Here is an 18462-nt window from a genome sequence, read left to right on the forward strand (position 1 = left end):
CTATGATATGGCACTGGCATATCATAGGGCAAGTTAGGCAAATACATAGGATGTGCCTGGCCCAGAATTGCTGTGCTGGAGGTGGATGGGAGCGCATTCATTCTCTGGACAGCTGGGGGAAGCATGTCATCCCTGACAGGCAGAAGGCCCTGAGGCTCTTGAGCAGGCCCCCAGATATTTGAGACACCAATAAGGAAGATGGGATTAAGAGGAGCCTCCCTATTCTGCCTGCCTCCTGGGGAAAGCAGCAATGATAATTGGCCTTGAACTGGAGGTGGCTGATCCGATGGCTGGGTGGAAGAAGCCTTTTTACTGGCTGCTCTCTTATAAATACATTCTAGCGCTTTGTCCTTTTGCTTTTCATAGTACGAACTGGGCTTAGATGATTTTTTTTATTTTTTTGCTTTAACTGCGGTTCGCACAGTTTTTCTTGCTAGTCTTGCCCGATTCCCTGCCATCAGCTGTGGAGGACTGGGGAGAGGAATGAAGCGCTGAGGCCCCTTCAAGTGACTGAATTACTTGTGCCTCCCCAGGCAACTCTGGCACCGTCATGGAAGTTTCAGCATTAAGAGTGGCTGCCATGCTCGCCACTGGCAGAGACTGACAGGAACCTCTCAAAATGGCGATTCACGTCCTTTTTAAACTGCCATGCAGCCCGTGTTAAAAACAATAAGATCGATATTAACGCTGTTCGCACAGTCACTTTAGCAGAGCTCCAATCGGAATTTTTATGATCTTCTTCCCTTTAACTTTCCTTCTGGGTCGCTCCGCAGCAGCGTGTATTTTGATTGTAATATAGTCACGGAGCTGCTGTGGTTCATCGCTCAACTGTCTGACAGGAGCGGCGGAGCGTGTTCCCAGCAGGGAGCTGAGGGAGCAATTAACACCTCCAATGGGATGAAAGGGCAGTTAGAAACTTGAAGCCAAAGGCAAAGCAAGCGGCGTCCATTTTGAGGCGAGGGAAGCCATTTGCAGCCGTTACAGCCACTCCAGCCCTAGCGACAGCCTACGGGCCCTGACAGGGCTTAGAGGCTCAGACCCCTTCCCAAATTACTGTCCCTGCCAGGGACTTCTGATAACAGGGTCACTGTCTCACTCAATTCTTGACAACTTACTCACAAACTCATTAAAATAACAATCCAACGATTTTATGTCCGGAGAAAGATGATGACACAGCCATCCTTATCGAGGGACTGAGTCGAAAAGCTGGGTTGCCTAGCAACAGGGGCGAGGCTTAACAACTTTACCAGACTCAGTCCTCACGATGTGTGGATGAAGGTTAACCCAGCTTGGATGCTGCCTCCACCACTATGGAGAACATTTCACTTCTCATCCAATAAACTTCTTCAGTTCTATTCTTAGATGATAAGAAGCAAAATGTTTTCAAGGAAAAAAAACAACCCCAAAACATCCAGTTCCCTTTTGGAAAAGCAAAGTTGGGGCAACTATGACACAGATAATTGAGTGTCTCCATAGATATTCAAATCTGGCATAGCAAAAATCCATTGAAGTTTACCAGAAATAACATGTAATAACAACATATAATAATAACAAGATATAACATAAACCAATTTTAATTCCTTTCTAGTACATCTAAAAATCTGGATCTTTAGTTATTCAACTAATGTCCTAGAATGTCTTTTTCTTTTTTCTTTGTTTATTTACTCAAAGCTTTAACAATTTATGAATCCAATATAGGAAAATTATCCAGGTTACGCTTTTGGTTTGTTATTTGTATATCTGTTTTAATTCTTAAAATGTTGGCCAGTATCCAGTGTGACACCTTTTTCCGTGTCATTCTTGTAGCCAGTCACTTTTCAATCCACTTCTAAATCAGTCTGAGTTTTGTAATGTAAAACTTGTCCTCTTCTGTAACATCTTTTAGAGTCTATCTATGGAGGCAGACACTCTTAAAATTAACTTTTGGATCCACTGTTCAAAAATATCCTTCAACATGTCCAGTGTTAAAATATTTTGATTTTTTTTCTATAATTGTAAATTGAATTTGAATGTCTTCTCCTTTAATTGTAATCTTTACTTCCTTATGGTTTCTGCTACTAACTAATTTTAAAATTGTTATTTTGGAAAATATTTTCAAAACAAAAACATTTTAATAAGTAATTCCCAAAAGCTTTGTTTCACATTTATCTGAACCCCTATGTGAAAATAGTTTCAAATTTATCTGGGCCCCCATGTGGAACTTTCTAAAATCAAAGTTTTAATCACTATTTTATGGTTCATTCCCAAAAACATAAATCCTTAATCTTGGATTTAAAACTTCTTTCACTAAGGATTCAAGGAAACTCATCTGGTGCTATAAAAACTTGTTAATCCAAAGGTTCCTAATAAAGGCAGTTAACAAGCAATTTCTGAAAGTGATTAGAAAACAAAATATGTGAACCCAGTGTTCTTTGAAAGGTAATGACTACAGTTTAAGCAAGATCTTTATTCCCTCATCTCCCAGAGCTCTAAACCCACTAGAGACTGTGTTTGTGGTCTCCTCACAAGAAGCAATTGTCTCAAAAACTTGTTGGTGATCTCAAGTACTCTTCTTGTCCAGGGAGGAATTGTAAAAGAGCTGGTCATCTACTCAGCAGCTCTTCATTCTGTTGCAGTTATCTGCAAAAAGCAGACCTTTCTTCAGTCTGTCAATTCTTTTCCTCAAAGTACTATTGACAGATCTATAAATTCCTATCTCCCACTGCCTATATTGTTTCATTATAAGTTGCTATGTATTCTACTGCTGCTTCAGTTTCTAAAATATTTTAATTGTATTGTTCAATCTTCTTAAATCATTTTCCCTCAACATAGCAAGAATGATGGTCATTTGTAACATTTTTAAAATGACTAAATATCAATTCAACCAATTACTTTTTCTACTAACAACTACTGCTAACAACTTGATTTTGAAGACTACTGTTATTATCTTGGACTACAACTATTTGTTCATTCTGCTTACAGATTCTTCGAGCTATACAAAATGAGTATTTGTTTATCTATTCAAGCAGTGACATATAATTAGGCATTGTTAGACTGGTATGAAATCTTCAGTCATTATATTTATTCAGGTAGGTTCTCTGCCTGAAGCAATGACACCAACGGGTATTTGTATTGTGTCCTGTTGAGGTTTCAGTCACAAACCAATATATAGGGTTTTTTTGCGGGGGGGTGGGGAGGTTATGAGTTTTACTTTCAAGCAACAGTACAGTAGTAAGCAATGTCAAACAAAGGCTTGCATTTGAAATTTGTTTTCAAAGAGGAGCATGGAGAAGAATTATCTAAAGTTTCAGGAATCTGTCCAAGTTGTCAGCTAGTCCAAGCATCTAAGGTCCAAGAGTAGAATTCACACACAGGAGTCATGCATGAACCAGATATTGTTTCCAGCAAAGAGAACAAAGGTAAATCATGTCTTTTTTATAGGCTGCAGCCAGCTGTCACTAATTAGAATGTTTACTCCATTGTTTGGCGAGTAACCTAACAGAATTATTCTGCTCTATCTCCTTTCCACCTATCTACTGCAAGGACTGGGAGACCTTATGTCATCATCACCTGACAGGTCCAGCTGTTCAGGTAGTGCTTGTGATTGATCAGCCTCATGTGATGTCTATCTCTGTCTCTCCTGAGGCTGATATTCCATATACTTAGCTGGAGCAGAATCTGAATGTGAATCTAAAGTCTGGGTCATGATGTATTACATATCAATAAATGTTTTAAAGATTCAGTTAAGTCCAAGATTTTTCTGTAATTCATCTCTCCAGCTCATATAGGTAGTCAATTTGAAATATATGACGCTTTTCCACTTCTGATTTTCTTAGATTTTACACTTCACAATCATAGGTCATGACTGTTATGTCTAGGATACTGAAAATTCCATTCTTGCTTTCTGTTGGATGAAAGCTAACCCATACTAATCTATCTCGAATGATATCTCTTCATCAATTCTGTTTGTGCATTGAACATTTGGCCAAAGTAGATTTAAGAGTTGACATTCTCTACTGGCTCAAAACCTACTTATAAGAGTAAAATTAGTTTCATAAGCCTTGGGTCTTTTTTTTTTCCTGTTAATTTTTCAGATCAACTAGCCTGCTTGCCATATTGAGCTTTTAAACACTCCTTGGCTCTTTGGACACTCTTTGTGGCTAATGATCACAAAGTCATAAACAAATTGGAGTTGACTTTCAAAACTAGGATTAACAATGAAAATCAGATTTATGTCAGAATATACAATAACATCAACATAGATCTATAGATCAATATGATCATGTCCCAGGAAAAAAAGAAAAAAACCCCAAACAAACAGCACTAGGAAAATGACCAACAAACACACTTATCCATCCACTGTTAAACTATCTGTTTCTAAAGGCTGTCTTTAAATAGCTGTGTTTCCACATCACTTAAAAACCCACAAGTGACTTTGGGTTAATTCCCCGAAGAGATGATTGGATTTCCAAAACTGAGAAGGGATATAAAATGAGTCATATCAGGTGATCTAGTCCTATCCTGTTTAAGACTTTAAAAGAAATAATCAACAATCAGGTTAAGCTCAAAAACAGAAAGATAACAATACTTCACCAATAACTATTATGAGCAGTGAACTAACAAACCCATTGAAATTTACTTTGACTTGATTCATTTTTTCATTTATTTATGATGTACCTAATCCACACAGCTGTAGAATATTGGAAACTTGTAGATCAGATAGATTATCTTAATTATTTTCTTCCAAGCCTTAGTATTATAATATTGTATAATAAATTTAATTCAAGATTCATAAAAAATAAAAAGTACCTGGAAATCGTCATATGGAAAAAGTAGCAGCTCACGCAAGCAATCGTTGATTATTTGAGTTTTCTTCTGAACAATTATATTTTCATAGTCTATTGGCTCTATTAGCTTTGGTTTTGCCTGAAAAGAGGGAAAAATTTTGATAGAGATTTTTAAGATGCCATAAATATTTATAAACATATGCAATACAATCCCACATATCACTACTCAAAATTAAAAACCATTATTTACACTAGATTTATTCCCTAGTTTGTGCAGAATTACTGCTTTTATCAAGAAAGGATAGTTTTGAAATTAAAATTATGTGTTTATAAACATATATGGAAAAATAAGCATTAAGCTAACAAGACAATATATAGTTCAACTCTATCTAAAGTAACAAATGCTATTAATTTTAGTCAGCTCATAGCCTTTCCATTAATTGATATTAGTTTTTGTGGTCATTGCGTTTTAATTGATTAGATAATTTATTTTGTAATAACTGATTCAGAACTATATGTAAACCACATCTTAACAGTCTAATGTTCTACGGGATACCATGTTTCCCCAAAAATAAGACAGGGTCTTATTTTCTTTTGACCCACAAAATATGGCTTGGCCCTTATTATCAGGGGAGGGCTTATTGTTTTGGGGTTGCCAGGCGGCTGCTCCCTTGTGAGTGGGCTTGCGAAGAGCCAGGCACAGCCTCAGGGGTGAAGCAGCCATGAGGTGACCATGCTCCCGAGCAGCTGCTCGGCAAACCCCCATCTCCAGCCGGGCAAAGTGCCATTCACTGACCTAGGGGGTATTCCTAAGGAGCCAAGCCACGTGGTGCTCTGCCCGCCCCCCAGCTCCCACGGCCTGGCACATTCGGGATACCCCCTAGGTTAGTGCATGGAGCTCTGCCCGGCTGGAGGGGGTGGTTGTGAAAGCACCTGTTCTGCCCCCAGCTCGCAATGCCTCCCAGCCTCACCATGCTCTGGCCCAGGTCTCCCTGCGGGGCCAGGGCACCCCTGCCGATTTTGCTGCTGCCACCACGCTCCAAGCATAACTTCTTCTCCAGCTTCCAAACTATGGAACTCAGCTTCTGATTCCTGCAGCAGCGGCCGCTCGAGGAATGCGCTCTATGGTTGTGGGCCGGCTGCCATAGGGCCCATAACCATAGAGCACACTCCTAGAGTGGCCACTGCTGCAAGAATCAAAGGGCGAGTTCTGGAGTTTGGAAGCCGGAGAAGAAGTTATGCTCAGAGATGGCGGCGAAAGCGGTGCCAGCGCCCTGGCCCTGCAGGGAAAGCTTGGTCAGGGCATGGTGAGGCTGGGAGGCATGCGAGCTGGGGGTGGAATAGGCACTCGCGCAACCACCCTCTCCAACAGGGCAGAGCTCCATTCACTGAGGGGGTATCCAGAATATGCCAAGCTGCGGGAGCTGGGGGGCGGGCAGAGTGCCACGTGGCTTGGCATCTTAAGGATACCACCTAGGTTAATGAATGGCGTTCTTTCTGGCTGGAGAGTGGATTTGCCGGGTGGCTGCTCATGAACGTGGTCACCTCACCTCATGGCTGCTTCACCCCTGAGGCTGTGCCCGGCCCTTTGGGAGTCCACTTGCAAGGGAGCAGCTGCCCAGCAACTCCCCCCTACTGCCAGGCAGAATGCCACTCCCCAAGCAACGTGAGCGCCTTTCCCCCAGCTTACGCGGCTTGGCGCCTTTGGGATACTGCTAGGTCGGTGAGCGGTGCTCTACCTAGCCAGAGGGGGGGTTGTCCAGGGGGCTTATTTTCAGGATGGCTTATATTTTTGCCCACGCAGAAAATGTGGCAAGGCCTTAGTTTCAGGACACGTCATATTTTCGGAGAAACATGGTAGAGTGATAATTAGACTTGATTTTGCCTTTTTATCCACCTATTGAGTCATTTACAAGGACTTTATTATTACTTTAAATTTATTGGCTGCCCGTTGCCTCGGAATGGCATACAACCTACAAAAAAATCCCCGTAAAAAATGCTAAAACCATACAGACAACCCAGAGTTAAATTATTTAGTAAACAACAAAATCAACAAGCTAAATCAGGGTCCATTAAACAAATAATAAGCATTGTCCCAGGCTAGGTCCCACAAGATGGAAATGTTTAATGAGGTGGACTTGGAGCACAGCCATTCCATTGGAATGCATTTAGCAGGCAGAAGCTATTGGAGACAATCAGTCTCTCAGAAAGCCAGGCTCTTTGCCATATTCAAGTTCTCATGTTCAAGAAGTCTACTTCATAATTCTAAACCAAAGGATTCAGAGAGACCTGTTGAGGTTGTACTTGATGTATGGGTCTAAATATAATCTTGCATCTTCCATATTTGATATAGTGCAGTGATGGCGAACATTTTTCTGCTCAGGTGCCAAAAGGGTGCGCACGCTGCTGTGTTAACTACTAGACCCGTGATGGCGAACCTACGGCACGCATACCACAGGTGGCACACAGAGCCATATCTGAGGGCACGCAAGGCGTTGCCCTATGTCAACTCCAATGCACATGAGCGCACTGGCCAGCTGATTTTCGGCCTTCCGGAGGGCGTGGGAAAGCGGTTTTCACCCTTCCCAGGCTTTAGGAGGCTTTCCAATGGCATGCCATCACATACATAGAGCTTGAACTAGTATTAAAATGATTGGTAGCACTAGGCACTAAAAAGTGTAGGAACATACTTCTAGTTTCTTAACATAAAAACCTCATGCTAATAGCTTGAAAATTACTATAAAACAATCTAAATTATTTAGAAATAGAAACTATTTCTATTACTCTTCATCATAGAGGATGGTTCTGTTTTCTAATCTTTAGATCATGGATCTAGACAAAATATGGCATCAAACACAATTATATGTTTTGTTTTGTTTTGTTTTTGGTATTAGCTACAAAGGCTGTTTTGATGTAACAATAAAAAAAAGAACAATTTACTTTTGAGCTTGAAAATTTCTCCAAATACCTAGGTGTCTTTAGAAAAAACTATAGGAAACCTTAAATTTTAACAATAAGAAGAATGTAAAATTAGATTTTAAAAACATTACATTTCCATTCTAGATTGAAATATAGTTCTAAAGTATTTGTAGGGTAATGATTTCTTAGAAAAGTATTATAGAAGCACAGTGATCTGCAGATAGGTTGATCAAAGAAGATTACTTGACATAATCTAATGCCTACCACATGGAGATATTGTCTTTGAATAATGTTATTGGAAGAAGTTCAAAAGAACAAAAGGTTACGTTTTAAAAAATTCATTATGAAGGAGAGGCTACAGAATTAAGACTATGAAGCAAACTATTTTTTTAAGACTGCACACTATGTATCATTATAGCAGGAAAATATGCTTTGTTGATACAGCAGAGTACACTTAGTTCAAAGAATAATAACACCCACATTAAAAAAAAATAGAGAGACAAAATTAATTTTGAAAATACTAACTTAGCCATTGCAAAAACTTAGTAAAAGAGCAAAATATAAATAGAGGACATTAACAACATTTCTTGTTATTTATACACGTATATAACACATCTACATTTTTTTCTAATTGCAAAGCATGTTGAACATTATATCCAACTAATTCATTTAATTAATTCAGCTCAGAAAATGTCAGTTCATGTATAGCCCTATAAAAATACTTTCACAGAAATGAATACTGTATTTTTCAGAGTATAAAAAGCACCAGACTATAAGACGCACCAAGATTTTGAAGAGGCAATTTTTTTTAAAAAAAGTTTTTGCACTCTGCAGACCTCCCAAAAACAGCCCATTTTTCACAAAAACAGCCCTGTTTTTTGCCAAAAAAAGGGGGGGGGCATGTATAGCCTTTAGGAGGCTTATAGAGTGCTCCTGGGGGCTGAGGGGACCATAAACGAGCAAAAAATGGCCCATTTTTCACTCATTTTTGCCCAGCCCAGCCCCCAGGAGCACTCTGGAAGCCTCCTAAAGGCTATTCATGGCCATTTTTGCAAAAGGAAGGTTTAGGGAGGCCAAAAATGCTGTATTCAGTGTGTAAGACGCACCCAGATTTTTGCCCTCTTTTTAAAGGGAAAAAGGTGCGTCTTATACTCCGAAAAATACGGTCCTTAAATCTAAGTCTTCTGCAGATGCATAAGCATAAAAAACATAGTTCAACATTGTCCATTATTACAACTGGGTAAGAAATAAATTACCTTTCTAACTAACAATGAAGTAATAGAGGCAACAAGTACATACATAGAGAATAACATAAATTAGAACCTTCAATATTATTTTATTAATGTCACAACTCCCACCTACAATATAGTAGTTCTATAAGTAATCCTAGACTTAAAACAGTTTATTTGGTGATTGGTTAAAGTTACAGCAAGACTAAAAAATTTGTCTTATGGCTGTTTTTCACAATTATGACCGTTTTCATGATCTTATGATCAAAATGCAGCTGGCAACTAGTTCATATTTGTAACAGTTGCCGTATCCTGGGATCACGTGATCCCCTTTTGCAACTTTCTGACAAGCAGTCAATGGGGAAGTCATTCACTTAGCAACCATGTTACTAACTTGACAACAACAGTGATTCACTTAACCGCTGTGGCACAAAAGGTCGTAAAATGGTGCAAAACTCACTTAACAACTGTCTCACTTAGCAACAGAAATTTTAGGCTCAATTGTCGTAAGTCAAGGAGTACCTGTATTAGAAATAGCTTTATTATAAATATTTAACAATTAAATGAAAATTTAAAGAATTTTCATCAATGCTTTGCTACTTCTCTAATATGATGAATGGTGTAACAAAGTTTGGACTGACATTCTTTTTTTCAGAAATAGTTTAGTTTTACAAAGACAATGAAATCTAAAAGATTGATGTTCTAAAGTTAATATTATTTGAACTATCTTATGATTATTTAACTGTGTTTAGGCAATAAAACTATTAGTATTTTTGTTCACTATCAGCTATATTTAACTCAGACTATTTTGTTTCAGTCTTTAACTTTTCCTGTATTGTGTTACATCTGTTTGTATTTTACAATCCACTAAATATTAAAAAGACAAACCCTTATACAGAAAGAACAAGTTCTGGAGTTCTTTTTTTTTAAAGCACAAAGCAAAAAAACAAATATAATTTTATTTTTTCTTTGCTACTGAATTCAACATGGGTTGGCATAATAACAAGATTATTATTACACTACAATTTAAAAATATTCTTATAATAGACTCCTTATCTTCACCCAAATATTAGATTAAAAGACTAAAAACATTGTGGAGTCCTTGCTGTTCTTTGAGTTTGGTGGTTTTCCTGCAGACGTTTCATTACCAAACTAGATAACATCATCAGTGCATCATGAAATATCTTCAAGAAAACCACCAAGCTAAGAGAGCAGCAACAACGCAACAGTTCAACTCTTAAAGATAAATATCCTCTTCTATCAATACTAAATACATTGCTTTTCACAATTTATACACCCCCACTATATTTTATAATATAAGAATTGAAGTCACTGTTCAATAACAATTTGAGAATACAATTTGGCAATCCAAATCAAGTTCAAATGTGTGGCTTACATCGATGAAAGTCTGATGTAGACTTTCAATTAACTTTCTTGCACTGAAGCAAAAAGTCAACAAATGAAAGAAGTGGGGAGACAGCAGGCTATGGGCCTTTATTTTACAAAAATACTAGACTTAACTCTAAATTTTATGAGAGACTTTTTACACTACAACTTCACATTATCAATATACAATGAACAAAATGAAAGCAACCTCCATAGAGGCACACCCTTTCCTCCAGCTATTTCTCCTCCAACTGTGGATTGGCAGTCTTTGGGATTTCTCCTCTAATTCCAATTTCAATAGTTATTGAAATGTCATCAAATCAAGTTTAACTCATGGAGATTACATGGACAAATGCTCTTCAGGTTGATCTGATTTTAGTAATAATTAACAGCTATTCCTCAGGACACTGTAATCATCTTGCTGATCTAGTACCTTCATCTCATGTATTGCCTTTTCCTTGTTACAGTCAAATCGGAAGCATATTTGAAGTAATATTCTGCTTTTATGCTGTTCTGGATCAGCAAAACAGTTTGAAAGCGCAGTTTTTTCTATATTGTTAAGTGGAAAGATTTTCAACACACATTATTGTTTTTGCGTATGCTTCCTGAAAACTGTTTCCCGTATCACTAGAGTATCAAAACAGGTCATGTCATGGAAAAAGTTCACCATAGTAAAGCATTTGGTTAAGAAAGCAGTTTCAAATTGTTTTGTTGATAGCATGGACCCCTGATCCAGAACAGCATAAAAATATTGCTTGAAATATATTTCAGATTTGTTTGGGATTTGACTGTAAAGGCTTGTTCAGAATATGCTTGGTAAAACTGAGGGAAGAAAAACAAGGAAAAGGCAACCTGAAATGGCAACACAAAATTGAAATATCTGCATGCAATATTAACTAATTAAGTGTGATTGCAAGTCCAATATATTCCTATTCCAATTGTATATTAGTCAATTTTTTACAATCATCAATTTCTTTCTTCAAATAAATCATACCTTCAGAATTTTTTTCTTGTTGTTATCTATATATATAAAAGCCAAATACCACTCACTCATGACGAAATCTCCAGAACTGTAAAGCCTACAAACTTGAAATGTGGCACATATGTTCCTCTTTGCTTCTAGGTACTTGCTAAGAAAGGGTTTTTCAAAATGACCATCAGATCATCAGTATTTCTCATACAGTATTATCTTAACACATGTCAATGCTAAAGAGTTAGATGTCTACTCCCCCTCCCATTCTGAAAGGAACTCTGTTCCAACTGCCAGTTGCCTTATATTAACATGCTATGATGCTAAGGAGTTACATTAATAAGCTACATTAATTTTCAAGCTTTAAGTATCAAGCCTGATCACATAGTTTCGTAGCGAACCACGGGTATCCAGCTAGTACTGAATATATATCCTCTGAATTTCTGGATACAATGAAAACTATGTAACCCCACAGCATGGCCTTGTAGTAATTTTTTCCCGTTTTGAGTAGACCAGCACTCCCTAATCTTACTGGCTCCGCAGAATGGCGGTGGTGAGAAGGGTGGAGATGATTTTTCATGTGCAACCTAATCCCACACATGCAGAAATGGAGCTTCACACACTCGCCCATAGTTTGTGTTGCCCAATTCCCAATGGCCATGGTCCTTGGACTGGCGGTTGGGGACCCCTGAATACAGCATTTGTTGTGTTTCAAAAACTGGAAGACCAATAAACTGTCTTCATACTTGTCAATATTCTCTTATAGTTTTAACTCTGGACCATTTACCTCAAGCCTTTTCAGTCTCTCAGATTAATCCTGAAGAAGTTTTAAAAGGTTGGGAATGGGAAAAAGCAGAAAATGGGATTCAAATGCTTCTTAGTATTAAAATGGATATACACATTTCAGAAAACCATTATTTCCTTGTAAAATAGATTTTCATTCCTAGATCATGAAAGCTTAATGTGTAGAAATTGATAGCATTGGATTTCTGTTAGTACTATAAATGCTAGTTGTAAAATCTATTTGACATTATGTAAATTTGACACAAACTTAAGCACAGGATATATTTATTATACCTCATTTAATTCAAAACCTGCTAAATTTCAAAATAGCCAAATCAAAATATTAATCATTCTTATGTTTAAGACAAGACAGGACAATATTTATTTTCACTTATTTCTGTGAACACACTGCCACACATTAAAAAAATGAAATTCTGATGCCCACACTCAGAAGGAAATATACATACCCATACATGCACGTACGTATACATATCACAAACATACACTTACATATCCATATAGATATACAGATATCACAATATTTTTGAATACATAGGAGAAAAAAGAGTCTTGAGAATTAACAAGATTAAAGTTATTACAGAAAAGCTACTATTTTTATTAAGTAGAAACTTATATTAAGATACTTAATATAGCAAACATATTGTCTTCAAATGATTTATTTTAAAGTTCAATTGGACATGTTATCCGCTTAAAATAAATTTAAGATTCATAAGTAACTGCTTTTTGTGCCCATGTATGTTGAGCCAATGGTTTATCTTCTCTTTTTACAATTGTATAAATTATTGCTGTTTGTTTTCTCTAATGAAGTGCTGTTCAAATGCATTATTTCAGAAATATTATTAAAAATAACCTTGTATTTTCAGAAACATGTTTTCTTTTTCAATCCTTAGCTTTTCTTGAAATAGTTTTATTTATTTATATTTCATATTACCTAAACCGGTCATCTTGTTTATTCAAAATTTCCTCTGAAAATAGCATGTTCTCTAGTGCTTTATATATCTACATTTAGATCTAACAATGGATTTTAAATTAAAGTAATTAATCTGATTGAAGAAACTCTTGTGAGACATTTGCTCCGAACTCATCTGTGAGTTCAGATCTACAAAAAGAGGAAGGAAATTTCATCATCCCTAACAAAAGAATACGAGGACAATTATTGACTTTGGCATTGTTACGTTGATACCAACACTTTTACAGGAAAGCAGAATCTTTCTTTCTCATATTCTCTTAGAAACATTTTCCATTTATAAATATCTTCACCACCTGAGAAAAAAATTCTACTGTAGAAAAATTATAGATATCGTAATACTACATGCATAGTAATTTTTTCAGCTGTTAGTATTCCACACTGTAATCACTTCCTTTTCCTAAAGTAAACAAAATTTTAAAATACAATTATAAAATCATATAGCAATTTGAATATTGTACCAAAAATCAAGGCAACAAGCTGAAATTAAAAAGGGTAAACCTGGAGGGGGGAAAAGGAACAAATAATACTTTTTCCCTAAAAAGTAATAATAATAAGGGGACCTTCTTAGGAGATCTTCCCTAATATTATTCCCACAATAACAACACTAATATAAGTTGGCCTGAGAAAAACTGTTTTTTTAGTGATCATTGTTTAAGACTCACTGGAGAAGAGCCTAATGCTGGGAAAGATTGGGGGCAAAAGAAGAATGGGACGGCAGAGAACTTGTTATAACCATTGAAAAATTACCAGTACGTATTTCTTCTCATCAACATGTCTCTAATAGAAATCTATAATCTAGATGTCTACATCAATTGGTCATATCTTTTCTTGAAAATTGAATAAGTGAAAAAATCAAACTATATACATCAACAGAAACTGAAATATACTGGTACACGACTATCTTTAGAAAGTAGGCATTTAAGTTTGAGGTGTCAAAAATGACAGATGTTAGTAGTAACATAAAGGTAGCATTTGGAGAGAAATAGATGCAAATAATATATTCAGGAACAATGTGCAGCATTGTCCCCAATATGGAAATTAATACATCATGTAGCTATATTCAACTGCTATCAACACCACCAAAAAAGGCCAGAAATAATAAAAATGGATCCAAGACTGCATTATAGTAATCCCCCCAAAAAGACAAGATAAGGTATTGGAGATCTATGACCAAATATTTTAAAAATCAATATATTTAAAAGAATGTAATTGACTCTGAATTGAATTGTAATCATAATATGACAGAAAGAAATCTAAATTTTTATGATTAACAAAACCTCAAGGAGGGAAAAAACAAATACAAGTAGTCGACTTATGACCAAAATTGAGTCACAATTTTTTATTGTTAAGCAAGTCATTTAAGTGAATTTTACCCTCTGTTACAACCTTTCTTGCTACAATTGTTAACTGAATAAATGTAGTTGTTAAATTAGTCACATGGTTGTTAAGTGAATCCAGCTTTCCCATTGACTTTGCTTGTCAAAAGGTTGCAAAATGTGATCACATGACCCCAGAACACTGCAGTTCCCAAGCAGCTGATTTTTGATCATGTGACCCTGGGGAAGTTTCGATTTTTCGATTTTGATTTTTTTGATTTTTTATTGTATTTCTATGCCGCCCTATTCCCAGAGGGACTCAGGGCGGCTCACAAACCAAGTCGGGGGGGGGGGGGAACAAACAGAAAAAAAGAAAGACAACAGACAACACAACACCATAATTTTAAAAACAATCAACAGCTACACCATTCGCAACCATGTTGCAATGGTTATAAATGTGAAAAACGGTCATAAATCACTTTTTCAGTGCTGCTGTAACTTTGAATGATCACTAAATGAATCATTGTAAGTAGAGAACTACCTGTATATAATAACTGTCTCCTAGATCTCCATACCTAACTGAAGAGTAAGTCCTGAAATACATATGAACTTACATATCACACTATATCTCATTCTAATGAGTATCAATCAAAATTGCATTAGAGATTAGAGGGTTCCACCACAAAACCGCATTCGACTAAAGGGCGCTCGACGAAACCGCGTAGCTGACATCATCACAGCGTGACAACAGCGTGGAGAAAAAAGCACACTGTAAACGCTAAACCTAAAATTAACCCCTAAAACTAAACCTAACCCCCCTAAACCTAACCCTAAACCTAACCCTTAACCTAACCCTAAACCTAACCCTAAACCTAACCCTTAACCTAACGCTAAACCTAATCCTAACCCTTAACCTAACCCTAAACCTAACTCTAACCCTTAACCTAATCCTAACCCTTAACCTAACCCTAACCCTTAACCTAACCCTAAACCTAACCCTAAACCTAACCCTTACCTTAACTTGAATCGGCTTGCTTTCAAAGCGCTATTTAAAGCGCCCTTCTTTCTCCACGCTTGCTGTTGTCGCCCTGCTGATGACATCAGCGACGCGGTTTCATCGGGCGCGCTTTAGTTGAGCGCCACGAGATTAGAGAGTCTATTTTAGTTCCATAACGAAGTGGAGGCAACAAATAATTCAGTTTCATAATAAATTCAAATTAATTCAATTAAATAACTCATATTAAAGAATGTGATAAGCATCTCACCTTGCTCAATTTCATAAGACTACATAAATTTATATCAATAAAATATTTATTAGGATTATGGTATTTGTATGATTCATATTCAAATTTCTGCATTTGTTCCATTATTTAAGACTATGGAAAAATAATCCCAAATGAGATTAACAATAACAATGAACTTTGCCTTGGTGTCATAAAGGAGTTGAATTTTTAACAGATTTTTGCAAAAGAAATATTCTTAAATCAATACTTTTCAATGCCCCAAGTATCTGGATTAGTCTTTACCCTCCATTAATGCCAAATTTCACAATGCTTGTTTAAAATATACAAAATCACATCAAACATTGGTCTATAGAACTTCTATTAAAACGTTTAGCTTGTCCATACTAATGTCAGAGATATAATCTACCATAAAGAAATAAATGACCATTCCAAAGAATAGCTGAAGCACAGAATGAAGACCTGGATGTTATGTAGAACACATTCCAATAAGTACTGCGCTGGTTGGGTGTGGCTCACATCTCTGTTCAAATTTGTTTCCAATAAACATTTCCTTTGGACTTCCTTTAGTACATGTACTCATGAATTCTATACACAACATTGAGAATCTTTTGAGAATCTTTTTCTGACACAATCTTCATATTTATTTTTTCACAGAAAACATTTATAGTTTGATCCAGTAGGCATCTGATCTGTCATTTTTACATTACTAAGGAATTCATCTAGGTTTAACACTAACTATTTATTGTTACAAATATTGACTTGCAGCTATGATGTTCCAAGTGTCTGACCAACAACTGAAGAATTACATTTGGTTATCAGAATGACTCTCCTGATAGTAAGATCCACCTTATAACTACTGGTATCAGGTCAGAAATTATTGAGACATAATACTTTCCTCTTTTCCATATTTCAACAACTAACCCAAAATTTACCAAATTGTCAAGATTCACATACTATAGAAATTGCCTTTCGACCTCTTAACCACATAAAGCAAAACATTTTCATTGCTCCTTCTGAATATATATTGTATAGCTTGTTTTTCATTGCAGAAATGTATTTAATCAAAGTCTAAAATTTTGAAATTGTGCGCCTTAATTTACAAGATAAAAATATAACAACTTGTCCATTTCAAATATTAAATATAAGCATTGAAAGTTGAACTGGGCACAGCAGAACATCAGTTTCATAATATTTACACTAGTAAGCTAGGAAGACTTTAAAACTTTTTAAAAATGTATTAAAGTTCAACCAATACTGACAGTCTACTTAGAAAAGTGCTTTTCTAAAATATAAAAGAGCAAACTATATATACATTCATCAGAAATAACACAGCAGGACACTGAAAGAGGGCATTAGAAGGTAGAACCATTCAATCTTCAATGCTATAATCTCCCCCCCCCCTTCCCTCCAAAAAAACAAAGAGAACAGCAAAAGAAAGAAAATACCTTACCAAAACCTGTACTGGAGTGCTCATGTCTGTTTCAGAGGCTGCTGCATCCAAACATTTTTTAGGAAAATCTGTAAGTTCCTTTTTAATATTTTTACTATTTGTTCTTGCCAGCATTCTTATCCAGAATATTTCACAGAAACGTAAATCTCAGCAACTTTATCTTCTAACAGAAGCATGCCAATGAAAGAGCAACAAGTAAAGCTTCTGCCACCCTTAAAACTGCAAACAGAGTAGTTGTGAGAGTACTCTGCTGAAGACTTAGTCAAGTTATAGTGGGAATGCATGACAGATAAAGGCCAGCCCCTCAGAAGGGGGAGGAAAGAGAGTGTGGGAGAAAAGGAGGTGGATCCATTTCAACATAAAACTCACCAAACAGTTCTTCCCAGCTCTCATAAAATGAAGCTAATAGTCATATATTTTAAAATATTCTAAATCAGTAGTTTTTAAACAAACAACAATAAATTGTATTATGTCTGTAGGGCTCTTTCAGTCAGAATACTTTTAAAATGAAATAGGTTTTTTTTCCCCATGGGAATAAAAAGAGATAAGAGAGATCCTATGACCATAGAATATGTGGGTTCTGCTAGCTTAAATATTAAATGTTAGTAACTTTGAAATGCAATACAAAATTATTACTTTATGGATTCTGATATGGAAAGGTGACATAACCAATTTATCCAGCTGATGTTGCTGGTCTGACTAGGTGACTCTAGAAGTACCAATAATTTGGATTACATCAAGAATCCGTGTTGTGTTGTGAGTTAGATCTGGATAGTTAGTGAGTTGGATCTGAACAGAGGACACCTCGATCAAGTTATCACTTTTTCTATAACTTCACTGGGTAACTTTGGACGAATAGCTTTCTTCTCCCAGGCAGGCACTTCTCTTGGACTGATATTGTACAGGTAGTTCTTGACTTATGACCACAACTGAGCCCAAAATCTTTGTTGTTCTTAAGTGAACTTTACCCAATTTTACAACCTTTTGTGCCACAGTTGTTAAGTGAATCACTGCAGTTGTTAAATTAGTAACATAATTAAATGAACCTTGCTTCCTCATTGACTTTGCATGTTAGCATGTCATAAAAGGTAATCACATGAACCCATGACACTGCAATCGTCATAAATATGAGTCAGTTTGTCAAGCATCTGAATTTTCCTGAATAATAATTGCTACCTAAATGTAGAGATAAATGGAAAAAGAACAGTTGAATTAACTCTCCGTTCATTCTCTCAACACATGCATATTTCTTATATTCGTATAAAAATTTCATCAATTTTACCATAAAAGCAGATTACAAAATAATAAATAATCTCTATAGTCAGAGTTTTGCATGAAATGTGATTTTTTTTAATGGTTCAACTGTTCCAGTGGAACACAACTTTGGGACATTGAGAAATATGTAGCT

The 18462-nt window shown here is 36.3% G+C and overlaps 1 protein-coding gene across 1 annotated transcript in view; it reads right to left on the reverse strand.

The window, feature by feature from the left end:
* DOCK9 (dedicator of cytokinesis 9) overlaps positions 1-18462 on the reverse strand; it is a 132583-nt gene that overhangs the window by 87793 nt on the left and 26328 nt on the right. The window contains 1 exon segment of the mRNA XM_032226410.1: positions 4789-4905. Within this exon segment, the coding sequence (XP_032082301.1) occupies positions 4789-4905 (117 nt within the window).

Source organism: Thamnophis elegans, chromosome 11 (assembly GCF_009769535.1).
Source record: "Thamnophis elegans isolate rThaEle1 chromosome 11, rThaEle1.pri, whole genome shotgun sequence".
NCBI classification, from domain to species: domain Eukaryota; kingdom Metazoa; phylum Chordata; class Lepidosauria; order Squamata; family Colubridae; genus Thamnophis; species Thamnophis elegans.